Source organism: Pristiophorus japonicus, chromosome 9, assembly GCF_044704955.1.
Source record: "Pristiophorus japonicus isolate sPriJap1 chromosome 9, sPriJap1.hap1, whole genome shotgun sequence".
In the NCBI taxonomy this organism is placed as follows: domain Eukaryota; kingdom Metazoa; phylum Chordata; class Chondrichthyes; family Pristiophoridae; genus Pristiophorus; species Pristiophorus japonicus.
Window position 1 is genome coordinate 115,998,482 of NC_091985.1, and position 13,938 is coordinate 116,012,419.

A 13,938-nucleotide genomic window follows, 5' to 3' on the forward strand; every position below is an offset into this window, starting at 1 on the left:
GAGGGGGGGGGGGGAAGAGAGAGTGAGGGCGAGGGGGGGGGAAGAGAGAGTGAGGGCGAGGGGGGGGGAAGAGAGAGTGAGGGCGAGGGGGGGAAGAGAGAGTGAGGGCGAGGGGGGGGGGAAGAGAGAGTGAGGGCGAGGGGGGGGAAGAGAGAGTGAGGGCGAGGGGGGGAAGAGAGAGTGAGGGCGAGGGGGGGGAAGAGAGAGTGAGGGCGAGGGGGGGAAGAGAGAGTGAGGGCGAGGGGGGGAAGAGAGAGTGAGGGCGAGGGGGGGAAGAGAGAGTGAGGGCGAGGGGGGGGAAGAGAGAGTGAGGGCGAGGGGGGGAAGAGAGAGTGAGGGCGAGGGGGGAAGAGAGAGTGAGGGCGAGGGGGGGAAGAGAGAGAGAGGGCGAGGGGGGAAGAGAGAGAGAGAGAGGGAGAGAAGACAGCGAGAGAGAGAGAGAGACAGCGAGAGAGAGAGAGACAGCGAGAGCGAGAGAGAGAGAGACAGCGAGAGACAGCGAGAGAGAGAGAGACAGCGAGAGACAGCGAGAGAGAGAGAGAGAGACAGCGAGAGGAGAGAGAGAGGACAGCGAGAGAGAGAGAGAGAGAGAAGCGAGAGAGAGAGAGAGAACAGCGAGAGAGAGAGAGAGAGACAGCGAGAGAGAGAGAGAGAGAGACAGCGAGAGAGAGAGAGAGACAGCGAGAGAGAGAGAGAGACAGCGAGAGAGAGAGAGAGAGACAGCGAGAGAGAGAGAGAGAGACAGCGAGAGAGAGAGAGAGAGAGAGAGAGACAGCGAGAGAGAGAGAGAGAGAGAGAGAGACAGAGAGAGAGAGAGAGCGAGAGAGAGAGAGAGAGAGACAGCGAGAGAGAGAGAGAGAGAGAACAGAGAGAGAGAGAGAGAGAGAGAGAGAAGACAGCGAGAGAGAGAGAGAGAGAGAGAGAGAACAGCGAGAGAGACAGCGAGAGAGAGAGAGAGACAGCGAGAGAGAGAGAGAGACAGCGAGAGAGAGAGAGAGACAGCGAGAGAGAGAGAGAGAGTGTTATTGAGTGACCATTTCCAGCCAGGGATGGGGCAGTGACTTTCTGTTCATGGTCCAACTGCTATTCAATAACCAGATCAGGCAACATTATGAAACACACCCATCAGGATTTTTGAAACAGCGGTGAGTTTTTCAACATGTCACGACATCTTTCTATTAACATATTTACCCAGGATCAAATTTTCACTCCCCCAACCCTCCCCCCGAAAAAAGCTGCCCAGAGTGGATTACTGTAAAATTTGACAACCTGTTGCATACTGTATAATGTTTTAAACTTAGAAAATTCGTTTAACTAGAAGTAGCCAGAGTGCTACTGATAACTAGCTTCTCTTTACCTGTGTGCACTTTAATGCATTCTGAGCGGTCTCCAGATTAACAACTCCACTCCAATCTGACTTAACCTGGGCTTCAGACTGATCCAGCAGCGCTTTCAGGATCTTTACAGCATCTAGGCTCCGAGGACTTTCCAACCCTTTTAATAAAAGGGATTATAATAGGCAAAGAAGAACAAGAATTCAGCAGTAATCACTCCATATCATTAAAGCACATAACCATAACCAAAATTACAGGATATATGCCGTTGCTGTCAATGCACTCATACTTAGAGGACAGGAGCAGTAATTTATACTGTATTGCATCATAACTCACCTACATGTGTATGTTATAACGCACTCATTGGAGCACCCACCAGCTACGCAGTGAAAGTTTTCAGATACCTTTGTATTGTCACTTTGTTTTAACTTCTCAAGACAGAACAATGTGAAGTGCAAAACACAGAGCAGCGCCCAACATAGCTTACCAGTATAGTCTGACCTGACCCCATGCTATCACTGGGATGCATTGCTATGTTGTGATTTGTAAAATACTGCACCACACTGGAGGTGTGGCACAGTGTACGATGCTGTCAGTAAAAGGCACGAGATACTGGACAGACATAATCAAAGTGGGGGGCGGGGTAAGAGAGCTGGTCGGGTTTACCCAGTCTACTCTCATATCTTCTTGCATCCGCATACAAGGCAGCAGCCAGAGCAGTCTGAGAGGAGGTCATTAACTAGCACTCTCAGCAGGGAAGCTATGGTTAACAGGAAGAGACAGGACAAGGTAAAAAAAGCTGACTAGTTATGCCTCCATAAGTAAAATATTCATGTTCTTCCATACATTGCTAGAATGAACATAGTGGCAGCAAACTGCCATAAAAGTGAATAAGTTATCAGTGATAAGACAATTGGCTGCACAACACTATCCATGTGAACAAATGCACACGGCAGAAACAGTAAAGTCGGCATGTGCCCATAGGTTTGTGAAGGGCTGTTCACATAAGAACCTAATAAATAGGAGGAGTAGGCCATACAGCCCCTCGAGCCTGCTCCGCCATTCAATAAGATCATGGCTGATCGGATCATGGACTCAGCTCCACTTCCCTGCCCGCTCCCCATACCCCTTATCGCTCAAGAAACGGTCTATTTCTGTCTTAAATTTATTCCAATGTCCCAGCTTCCACAGCTCTCCGAGGCAGCAAATTCCACAGATTCACAACCCTCAGAAGAAATTTCTCCTCAGACAGAAAGGAGATGAGTAAAAGTGGAGGGCAGAGAAACCCAAAACAAAAAACAAAATTCTAAAGGGTCAAAGTGTAATAAAAAGGCAAGTATGAAAGCTCGGTGCCTCAATGCGAGGAGTAGTCAAATCCCAGGAGAGGGCTCTGAGCTAGTTAGAGTGGGTGAGAGTTCAGATGAACAGGACACCAAGAAAGAATGCAAAAGGCAGGAGGCAACAGAGCAGAGTAGCACTGGGCTAAGTGTAAACCACAAGGTGACAGGAAGGGACAATATGTATGAATATAAAGGGGCTGCAGGAGGGGTCAAAACTAAAAATCATGGTTTAAAAACTATTAAAACATTCTACCTCAACGCACGCAGCATTCGAAATAAAGTAAATGAGTTGACGGCACAAATCATTACAAATGGGTATGATTTGGTGGCCATTACAGAAACGTGGTTGCACGGTGGCCAAGACTGGGAATTAAACATACAGGGGTATCTGACAATTCGGAAAGATAGACAAGAAGGGAAAGGAGGTGGGGTAGCTCTGTTAATAAAGGATGATATCAGGGCAGTTGTGAGAGATGATATTGGCTCTAATGAACAAAATGTTGAATCATTGTGGATGGAGATTAAAGATAGTAAGGGGAAAAAGTCACTGGTGGGCGTAGTTTATAGGTCCCCAATAATAACTTCACAGTGGGGCGGACAATAATCAAGGGAATAATGGAGGCATGTGAAAAAGGAACGGCAGTAATCATGGGGGATTTAACCTACATATCGATTGGTCAAATCAAATCGCACAGGGTAGCCTTGAGGAGGAATTCATAGAATGCATATGGGATTGTTTCTTAGAACAGTATGTTACAGAACTTACAAGGGAGCAAGCTATCTTAGATCTGGTCCTGTGTAATGAGACAGGAATAATAAACGATCTCCTAGTAAAAGATCCTCTCGGAATGAGTGATCACAGCATGGTTGAATTTATAATACAGATTGAGGGCGAGGAAGTAGTGTCTCAAACGAGCGTACTATGCTTAAACAAAGGAGACTACAGTGGGATGAGGGCAGAGTTGGCTAAAGTAGACTGGAAACACAGACTAAACGGTGGCACAATTGAGGAACAGTGGAGGACTTTTAAGGAGCTCTTTCATAGCGCTCAACTAAAATATATTCGAGTGAAAAAGAAGGGCGGCAAGAGAAGGGATAACCAGTCGTGGATAACCAAGGAAATAAAGGAGAGGATCAAATTAAAAACCAATGCGTATAAGGTGGCCAAGGTTAGTGGGAAACTAGAAGATTGGGAAAATTTTAAACAACAGCAAAGAATGACTAAGAAAGCAATAAAGAAAAGAAAGATAGATTACGAAAGTAAACTTGCGCAAAACATAAAAACAGATAGTAAAAGCTTTTACTGATATATAAAACGGAAAAGAGTGACTAAAGTAAATGTTGGTCCCTTAGAAGATGAGAAGGGGGATTTAATAATGGGAAATGTGGAAATGGCTGAGACCTTAAACAATTATTTTGCTTCGGTCTTCACAGTGGATGACACAAAAACCATGCCAAAAATTGCTGGTCACGGGAATGTGGGAAGGGAGGACCTTGAGACAATCACTATCACTAGGGGGGGTAGTGCTGGACAGGCTAATGGGACTCAAGGTAGACAAGTCCCCTGGTCCTGATGAAATGCATCCAGGGTATTAAAAGAGATGGCGGAAGTTATAGCAGATGCATTCGTTATAATCTACCAAAATTCTCTGGACTCTGGGGAGGTACCAGCGGATTGGAAAGCAGCTAATGTAACGCCTCTGTTTAAAAAAGGGGGCAGACAAAAGGCAGGTAACTATAGGCCGGTTAGTTTAACATCTGTAGTGGGGAAAATGCATGAAGCTGTCATTAAGGAAGAAATAGCAGACATCTAGATAGGAATAGTGCAATCAAGCAGACGCAACATGGATTCATGAAGGGGAAATCATGTTTAACTACCTTCCTGGAATCCGTTGAGGATATAACAAGCATGGTGGATAGGGGTGTACCGATGGATGTGGTGTATTTAGATTTCCAAAAAGCATTCAATAAGGTGCCACACAAAAGGTTACTGCAGAAGATAAAGGTACGCGGAGTCAGAGGAAATGTATTAGCATGGATAGAGAATTCGCTGGCTAACAGAAAGCAGAGAGTCGGGATAAATGGGTCCTTTGCGGGTTGGAAATCGGTGGTTAGTGGTGTGCCACAGGGATCGGTGCTGGGACCACAACTGTTTACAATATACATAGATGACCTGGAAGAGGGAAGAGGGGAGAGTGTAGTGTAACAAAATTTGCAGATGACACAAAGATTAGTGGGAAAGCAGGTTGTGTAGAGGACACAGAAAGGCTGCAAAGAGATTTAGATAGGTTAAGCAAATGGGCTAAGGTTTGGCAGATGGAATACAATGTCGGAAAATGTGAGGTCATCCACCTTGGAAAAAAAAACAGTAAAAGGGAATATTATTTGAATGGGGAGAAATTACAACATGCTGCGGTGCAGAGGGACCTGGGGGTCCTTGTGCATGAATCCCAAAAAGTTAGTTTGCAGGTGCAGCAGGTAATCAGGAAGGCGAATGGGATGTTGGCTTTCATTGCGAGAGGGATGGAGTACAAAAGCAGGGAGGTCCTGCTGCAACTGTACAGGGTATTGGTGAGGCCGCACCTGGAGTACTGCGTGCAGTTTAGGTCACCTTACTTAAGGAAGGATATACTAGCTTTGGAGGGGTTACAGAGACGATTCACTAGGCCGATTCCGGAGATGAGGAGGTTACCTTATGATGATAGATTGCGTAGACTGGGTCTTTACTCGTTGGCGTTCAGAAGGATGAGGGATGATCTTATAGAAACACTTAAAATAATGAAAGGGATAGACAAGATAGAGGCAGAGAGGTTGTTTCCACTGGTCGGGGAGACTAGAACTAGGGGGCACAGCCTCAAAATACGGGGGAGCCAATTTAAAACCGAGTTGAGAAGGAATTTCTTCTCCCAGAGGGTTGTGAATCTGTGGAATTCTCTGCTGAAGGAAGCAGTTGAGGCTAGCTCATTTAATGTATTCAAATCACAGATAGATAGACTTTTAACCAATAAGGGAATTAAGGGTTATGGGGAGCGGGCAGGTAAGTGGAGCTGAGTCCACGGCCAGATCAGCCATGATCTTTTTGAATGGCGGAGCAGACTCGAGGGGCTTGATGGCCTACTCCTGTTCCATGTTCTTATGTTCTTATGTTTTAAATGGGTGGCCCCTTATTCTAAGATTATGCCCTCTAGTTCTAGTCTCCCCCCATCAATGAAAACATCCTCTGCATCTACCTTGTCAAGCCCCCTCATAATCTTATACGTTTCGATAAGCTCACCTCTCATTCTTCTGAACTCCAATGAGTAGAGGCCCAACCTACTCAACCTTGCCTCATAAGTCAACCCAATCATCCCTGGAATCAACCTCGTGAACCTTCTCTGAACTGCCTCCAAAGCAAGTATATCCTTTCATAAATATGGAAACCAAAACTCCACGCAGTATTCCAGGTGTGGCCTCACCAATACCTTGTGTAGCTATAGCAAGACTTCCCTGCTTTTATACTCCATCCCCTTTGCAATAAAGGCCAATATACCATTGGTCTTCCTGATCAATTGCTGTACCTGCATACTAACCTTTTGTGTTTCATGCACAAGTATCCCCAAGTCCCATTGTACTGCTGCACTTTACAATCTTTCTCCATTTAAATAATAACTTGCTCTTTGATTATTTTCTGCCAAAGTGCATGACCTCACACTTTCCAACATTATACTCCATCTGCCAAATTTTTTCCCACTCACTTAGCCTGTCCTTTTGCAGATTTTTTTGTCCTCCTCATACATTCCTTTTCCTCCCATCTCTAAATCGTCAGCAAACTTGGCTACGTTACACTCAGTCCCTTCTTCCAAGTCGTTAATATAGATTGTAAATATAGAAACATAGAAAATAGGTACAGGAGCAGGCCATTCGGCCCTTCGAGCCTGCACCGCCATTCAATATGATCATGGCTAATCAAATAATTGGGGTCCCAGCACTGATCCCTGCGGCACCCCACTCGTTACTGATTGCCAACCAGAGAATGAACCATTTATCCCAACTCTCTGTTTTCTGTTAGTTAGCCAATCCTCTATCCATGCTAATATATTACCCCCAACCTCGTGAACTTTTATCTTGTGCAGTAACCTTTTATGTGGCACCTTGTCAAATGCCTTCTGGACGTCCAAATACACCACCTCCACTAGTTCCCCTTTATCCACCCTGTTCGTTACATCCTCAAAGAACTCCAGCAAATTTATCAAACATGACTTCCCCTTCATAAATCCATGCTGACTCTGCCTGACTGAATTTCGCTTATCCAAATGTCCTGCTACTGCTTCTTTAATAATGGACTCCAACATCTTCCCAACCACAGATGTTAGGCTAACTGGTCTATAGTTTCCTGCTTTTTGTCTGCCTTTTTTTTTAAAAATAGGGGAGTTACATGTGCAGTTTTCCAATCTGTTGGGACCTCCCCAGAATCCAGCAAATTTTGGTAAATTGCAACCAATGCATCCACAATCCCTGCCGCTACTTCTCTTTGGATGCAAGCCATCAGGACCAGGGGATTTATCTGCGTTTAGTCCCATTATCTTACTGAGTACTGCCTCCTTAGTTATTTTGATTGTGTTAAGTTCCTCCCCCCACTACAGCCTCTTGACTATCCACTGTTGGGATATTGTTAGTGTCCACTACCGTAAAGACTGATATCTGACGAATCTAGTCAAGATGGTCACTAACATGGTGGACAAGGGAGTGCCTATGGATGTTATCTATATGGATTTCCAGAAGCCATGTGATATGGGTCCACACAAGCGATTAGAAAAAAATTAAATTGCATGGAATTGGAGCTTACCTTGTGACATTGGTTGGGAGGTAAGAGATAAAGAGTAGAGTTATAATGGGAACATTCTCTGAATGGCAGGATGCGACAGGTGGTGTTCCCCAGAGATCTGTACTGGGGCCTCGGCTTTTCACTATAATATATTAACAATTGCACTTATATAGCACCTTTAACGTAGTAAATTCATCCCAAGGTGCTTCATAAGAATATCAAACAAAATTTGACACCAAGTCACAAAACGATATATTAGGACAAGTGACCAAAAGCTAGGTTTTAAGAAGCGTATTAAATCAGTGGAGAGGGGTAGAGAGCAATGTTCCCTCTAAGCTGCGTAGCTCTCAGGACTGGCTCTTCTAATGGTAAACTTTGCACGTGCGTGAAACTGTGAATGGGCCATGCACCCCCTTAAAGGGGCCGTGCACCCAAAGAAAGAATATGGGGTACATTGGTCAAGAGGCAGAGAGGTTTAGGGAGTGAATTCCTGAGCTTAGCACTTAGGCAGCCGAAGGCACGGCTGCCAATAGTGGAGCGATTGAAATCGGGATGCGCAGTGACTTGGATGAAGGAATAGAGCTGTAACGCCAAGTTTGCAGATGACACTACGTTAGGAGACACAGTAAATTATGTAGATGGGAGCAGGAAGGGACAGAGACAGACAGTGGTCAAAACTATGGTAGATAGAGTTCAATGTGAGGAAATACAAAGTCATCTACTTTGGATCAGAGAAAGAAAAAAAATCAGAACATTTCCCTAATGATGAAAAACTAGGAGCTGTGGAGGAGCAAATGGATTGGGGTGTCCATGTACACAAATCACTAAAAGCTAGTGCACAGGTATAAAAATCAAAAAGGCTAATGGAATATTGGTCTTTACCTAAAAAGTGCTGGAATACAAAAATGAAGTGGTGATGCCTCGGTTGTACAGAACCTTGGTCAAGCCCTATCTGGAGTACTGTGTTCAGTTGTGGGCACCGCACCGGATGAAGGATATATTGGCCTTGGAGTGGGTGCAGCGTAGATTCACCAGAATCATTAAATTGTGAGGACAGGTAGCATAAACTTGGTTTGTATTTCCTTGAGTTTAGAAAGTTGAAGGGGTGATCTAATCAAGGTGTTTAAAATAATAAAGGGATTCAATAGAGTAGATTCTGAGAAACTATTTCCACTCGTGGGGAAATCCAGAACAAGGGGGCATAATCTTTAAATGAGAGAGACAGACCATTTAGGAGTGAAATCAGGACGCACTTTTTCACACAAAGGGTTGGAGTGGAAATATGGAACTCTCCTCCAAAAAAGGGGGATCAACTGAAATACAAGTCGGAGATCGATAGATTTTTGTTAAGTATGGGTATCAAGAAATATGGATCAAAGAAAGATAAATAGAGTTGAGGTACAGATCAGCTATGTACTAATGGCAGAACAGGCCATAAAGGCTGAATAGCCTACTCCTGTTCCTATGTTCTATGCAATGACATCAACTCTTTCATGAACAGAAAACTGAAGCGCAACAGGAATGCATTAGAAAGGAAGAAACATGTTTCAGGATAATCGTATTAAAAGGCCTACTCACCTGCTTGTACCTGCTGCTTGCTCTGTAGTTTCTGCAGGACTGACCTGAACCGGTTGTTATAACTGTTAAGGTCCTCCTGGAGAAAGCTTGGAGCTCCAGGCTCACTGCTAAGCACTTCTCCACGAGCCATTAATTTCTCCACACGTGGGGCTAGGTCAGTCAATTGGTTGATTTCATACTGCAGCAAAGGAAAATAAGTACATGATCTAAAACCACAACACGTTCTTATGGAGTTACTTCTCCATGCACTGTAAACAATGAGGCAAATTATGCAGTTTGTCGCTCCCTCCCTCCAACTTGGATAATTTTATTGCCAATTTCACTGCAATAGTAACAAACAGAATAATTGGTAGTTGAGACCAAGATATGGGACTCTCTTTTCCTCTGCCGATTTTTGATATCCAGGAGGATGTACGGCCGATTTATGTGTGCCCGTTTGCGCAAAAAAACAACACAATTTTCGCCAAAGTAAAATTTAATTTTGCCGCTGCAATACCCGCAGTTAAATCTGGAGGTGGAGTTTCAAGTGTACGCCAAAATGTCAGTGAGTATGCTTCGGAACAAAATACGTTTTCCACGTGACGCTGTGTCCGCGCATCCAGTGAACTTCCTGGTCTGGATCAGCAGCTCGTGAGAACACATTCAGATTGGAACTGGATCTGGACATTTAAATTTTAGCTGCAAATGATGGACCCAAGGGAACGGGAAGGAGGAGGCGGACAAGGAGAAGGAGAACAGAAGAAATCGAGTGTGCGTGCGCACGTGCGTGTCTGGCCACAACAGCAGAAGGACCCTCTCTTAAAAAGTTCTATTTTCATCTTTGCAGAGGAAGGTGTCACAGATCAATCGAGAATGGTCAAAAACTGGAGGAGGTGCGCCAAGTAAGCTGCAACTAAGCGGTGGAACAGAGAATCGCTGATATGATTAAATCTTGCAAGAGAAGATCAACCACCAATGTGGACGCTGGGCCCAGGTTACCGACAATGGGATCTTCCTGCAGCTAACCAAATGCTGTGTTATGTTTTGAAGATGTTGCGCATCAGGAAGAAACAGAAGATTAGGAAGCCATCAAACCAGAAATTCTTCAACTTCAGGACGAGGATGAGCTGGGCAATGAAGGGCAGCAGGAAGATCCCATTGATGAGATGATTACATTACAACTGGAGCCGGTGAACCGCAAGGACGCCAAGCCATTTGCTGAGCAATACAACCGACAAGACATGGGGTAGAATCTGAGGCTGTGGGTCCCAGTGGATTGCAGCAAGCCACAACTGGGAGATGGCCGAGGAGGGTGGGAAGGAGAGCTCAACCTGAAATGCAGAATAGAGGGGACATAGGACAAATCATGGGAATGGAGAGAGAGCGCAGTGAGCTAACCAGATCGCTCCTGGGGCATGTGGGCGACGAGGGCGGGGCATGTGGGCGACAGCTGCTGCAAAAAGTGGACACACCCAGGCTGTCATTGCCCAACAGCAACTGGCAGCATCAACTGCTGATACTCACTTTCCAATCCCCAGACCAAAGTCAGGTAGTGTGCCGGGGGTTCATCCACAAGGTGAAGAAGAGTCCGACGATGAACCCTGATCTTGCTCAGTGCTGTCTGCTAGGTCGGTCCCTGGTAAACCCCACCAACAACAAATGCGTCTTCGCGCGGAAAGCAGAAAAAACCTTATGGTCATGGTGAGGAAGAAGTCAGACAACGAGCATGGGTAGGGGTAGAGGCAACAAGAGGGGCGCACAGCACTAAGGTCTTTGAATAAGGGGGAGGCAAGATGGCTGCAGCTAGAGCTTGTTTGTTTGTTGCTGCTACTTGTTATCTTCATTGAAACAAATTTGAAGTTTGCATTTTTATTGACGTAAAACTGTATAAATGTTTAATAAACCTGATTATTTTTTTAAATTTCAGCAAAATCCTGCACATTATTTTTTGAATTAAAGCAACATAAACCAACACATTATTTTTTGAATGAAATCAATATAAACCAACACAACATTATGTACTGATGTACATTATATTTTCCACAGTAACAGGTGCAGAGAGTCAACAATGTGATACCGTTTAGCCTTCAGGCAACAAGGCGATCACGGATTAGCAGCTGACGCAAGTCTCTAGCTATGGCTGTAGGTGCACGAGGCCGACTCCTCCGCCGTCATCCTGCGGGTTGAGTTGGTGGCATGGGTTCGTCGTTGTCCTCCTTCTGCTGCTGGTCCTCCTCGACCTCGTTGTCAGCCTCCTCGCCCTCTCCCCCACCGCCTTCTCCCCTCAGGAGGATCTTCAATGTCCAGGTCCTGTCTCCTCATGATGACCAAGTTGTGCAGCACATGACAGTGAACTGACCGACGTGGTGAGCGGCGTATTGCAGGTAGCCTCCAGAGTGTTTCAGGTATTGGAAACGCTGCTTCAGTATGCCAATTGCCCGCTCTATGATGCTCCATGTCGTTATGTGCGACATGTTGTACCGACGCACTGGCTCAGTGCGGGGATTGCGGAGGGGTGTCCTAAGTCAGGTGGCGAGCCCGTACCCTTTGTCCCCAGCTGTGCCCTTCTGGCAGCTCCTGAAACATGGTATATATAACGCTCTCGTGTCGGATGAAAGCATCGTGGATGCTACCTTGGCATCCACTGCCATGATCCGACACAGATTGTCGTAGAGGAGCTGCACATTTAAGGAATGGAACCCTTTCCTGTTGCGATAAACCTCAGTTGTCCAAAGGTGCTCTTAAGGCAATGTGGGTACCTTTGGAAAGCCAGCAATTCTGGAGAACCCTACAGCCCTGTCTCGCATTGCCTGCATGGTCATAGGGAAATTAATGAACTGGTCCCTTTTGGCATACAGTACAGCAGTCACCTGTCAAATGCAGCATATGTCCCCAGTTGCTGCTTGAAATGAGCCAGAAGCATAGAAAGCAAGTGCTGCAGTGACCTTCACTTCCACAGGTAAGGCCGTCCTCCTGCCACTTCCTGACTGTATGGCTAACCTGATCAGCTGGTAGATCTCGGTCATTACCTCCTTGCTCAATCGCAGCCTGCGAATGCAGTCTTCCTCACTCAGGTGTAGATATGAGCGCTTGTCCCTGTAGATTCGATCATGGTCTGGCCTCCTCCCCATTAATGCCCGAGCAATCTGGTTTGTGCGATAACGTCGTCATCGTAGCTGTCGCCTCTACATGCTATGCATGTAAACCAACCTTACTACATGAGGCATAGTAAAATGTGCACCCATAATTATTCTTAACTTTGTTATTCTTGTTATTGTAAGACTTACTAAAGCACAGCACACACACCTGTGCTGGGTGACGCTCTAGCAGAACGGACCACATCCTGGTCTGCGCACTTGCACAACACTAAGCTCTGTCTCTATGGAGACGTGACACAGTTATGGCACTTTAATTATAGCTTGTGCCAAAATGCCTTTGTCTGCTGCTGTGTTGTGCCATCTCCGATGCACAGTTCGGAGTGCATGCCGGCAGGATTGCTCCCTTGGCCTGGCAGAAATCCAGGAGCTCAGCGCTTGCATTCCAAGCACCCCCGCCCCGCCACCACCGGGCTTCTTTACAAGCTGAGCCCGGGGTGGGGGGGGGGGGGGTGGAATCTAAGTGTCGAGCTCCTGTGCTTGTGTCGGTCCAAGGGAGCAATCCTGCTGCCGGCAAGCCTTCCTCCGACCCGTCAGCAGAGATTCAGTGGTGTGGTGGGGTGGAATCGCAATTTGCCCATTCTCAAAAACATTCTGTGGGGAAAAAATAAACTTTCCGAGTTATTTTCCAAGTTCCTTCTGCAAAAATCATCATAAATTTATGTTTTAAATTGTCTTCTTCCCTCGTTCCAAAAAGTCAAATATACTCTGTGCCGATCTCAAGTTAATGTAGGGTTTTTCTGATTGGTACTCAAGGCCACTGTGCGGCAATCTGAAAAAAATCGTTGTTAGCGAAAATTGGTTAAAGGGCCAAAAACGACGCAGAAATCAGTTTTCAACCAGACCTGCACCAAAAAATCTTGCGTACAAAAAAACGCCGCCGACAGTCGCTGCCGGCGTACAAACTTGAGGAAAATGGCAAAATCATGATTGCTCAAAAAGAAAATCAGCAGACGCAAAAAAACAGCACCCAATGGTGGTGAAAATAGAGCCCTTGGACTGTAACTTACGCCAACAATGCAGATTAAGTCATAACCAACGAGGGTACATTTAACTCTCACAAGCCACTGCACTGGAGTACAGTTCTCCAAGTACTTTTAGTTCAGTTTTTGTTCCTGGTTTTGCTAGCAATCACGGTGTGCAAGGACACTCAAATCATATTCAAAGCTTTCAAGAATTGGCTTGATATTACCCTAATTCCACCCAGAGTTAACACACTAATTAAATGCAATAGATATATAACAATAACCCATTGTTAGATACTTTGTTACTTTTGCAAAGGAGTGACTGGCTGCACATTTCCTTTCCTCAATCCTTGCTCACCAGACATCCTGCAGGAGTATCCTGCATCTGCACGATGCTGCATCCAGCAGAAGGGCCAAAGCAGGTAAATCACATCCAACTAAGGAGAGCAGATTGGAGTGGAAGGCTGACTTTAGAAGCTGAGCACACCTACTGTTGGCCCACAGTGATGTTTAAATACAGCCCATCTAAAGAATAATTCTTGATCAAAGAGCACAGAACCAGAACAGGCAGAAAGCCAAATCAGAATCTGCATAACTACCAATAGATGCTTTATATAGCGCTGCTTGTGGACCACGAGTGCTTTCTGCCCAACCCCCACCCCCCGCCCAGCAAACCTGCCACTATCTGCCTACCTCCTCTCCATGATCTGTCAAACCCACCCCCCGCCCCCAGGTCAACCTCCCCCACCCCCAGATCTCCAGCTCAACCTCTGACCCTTTCGA

The 13,938-nt window shown here is 45.8% G+C and overlaps 1 protein-coding gene across 1 annotated transcript in view; it reads right to left on the minus strand.

Annotated features, from left to right (window-relative positions):
- Positions 1 to 1,385: 1,385 nt before the first annotated feature.
- LOC139273182 (utrophin-like) overlaps positions 1,386 to 13,938 on the minus strand; it is a 186,020-nt gene continuing 173,467 nt past the window's right edge. Inside the window, exons 21-22 of the mRNA XM_070889726.1 lie at positions 9,057 to 9,234; positions 1,386 to 1,484 (exon numbers count right to left, since the gene is read on the minus strand). Coding sequence (XP_070745827.1) covers positions 1,471 to 1,484; positions 9,057 to 9,234 — 192 coding nt within the window. The 3' untranslated portion in view covers positions 1,386 to 1,470. The remainder of the gene's footprint in view (positions 1,485 to 9,056; positions 9,235 to 13,938) is intronic.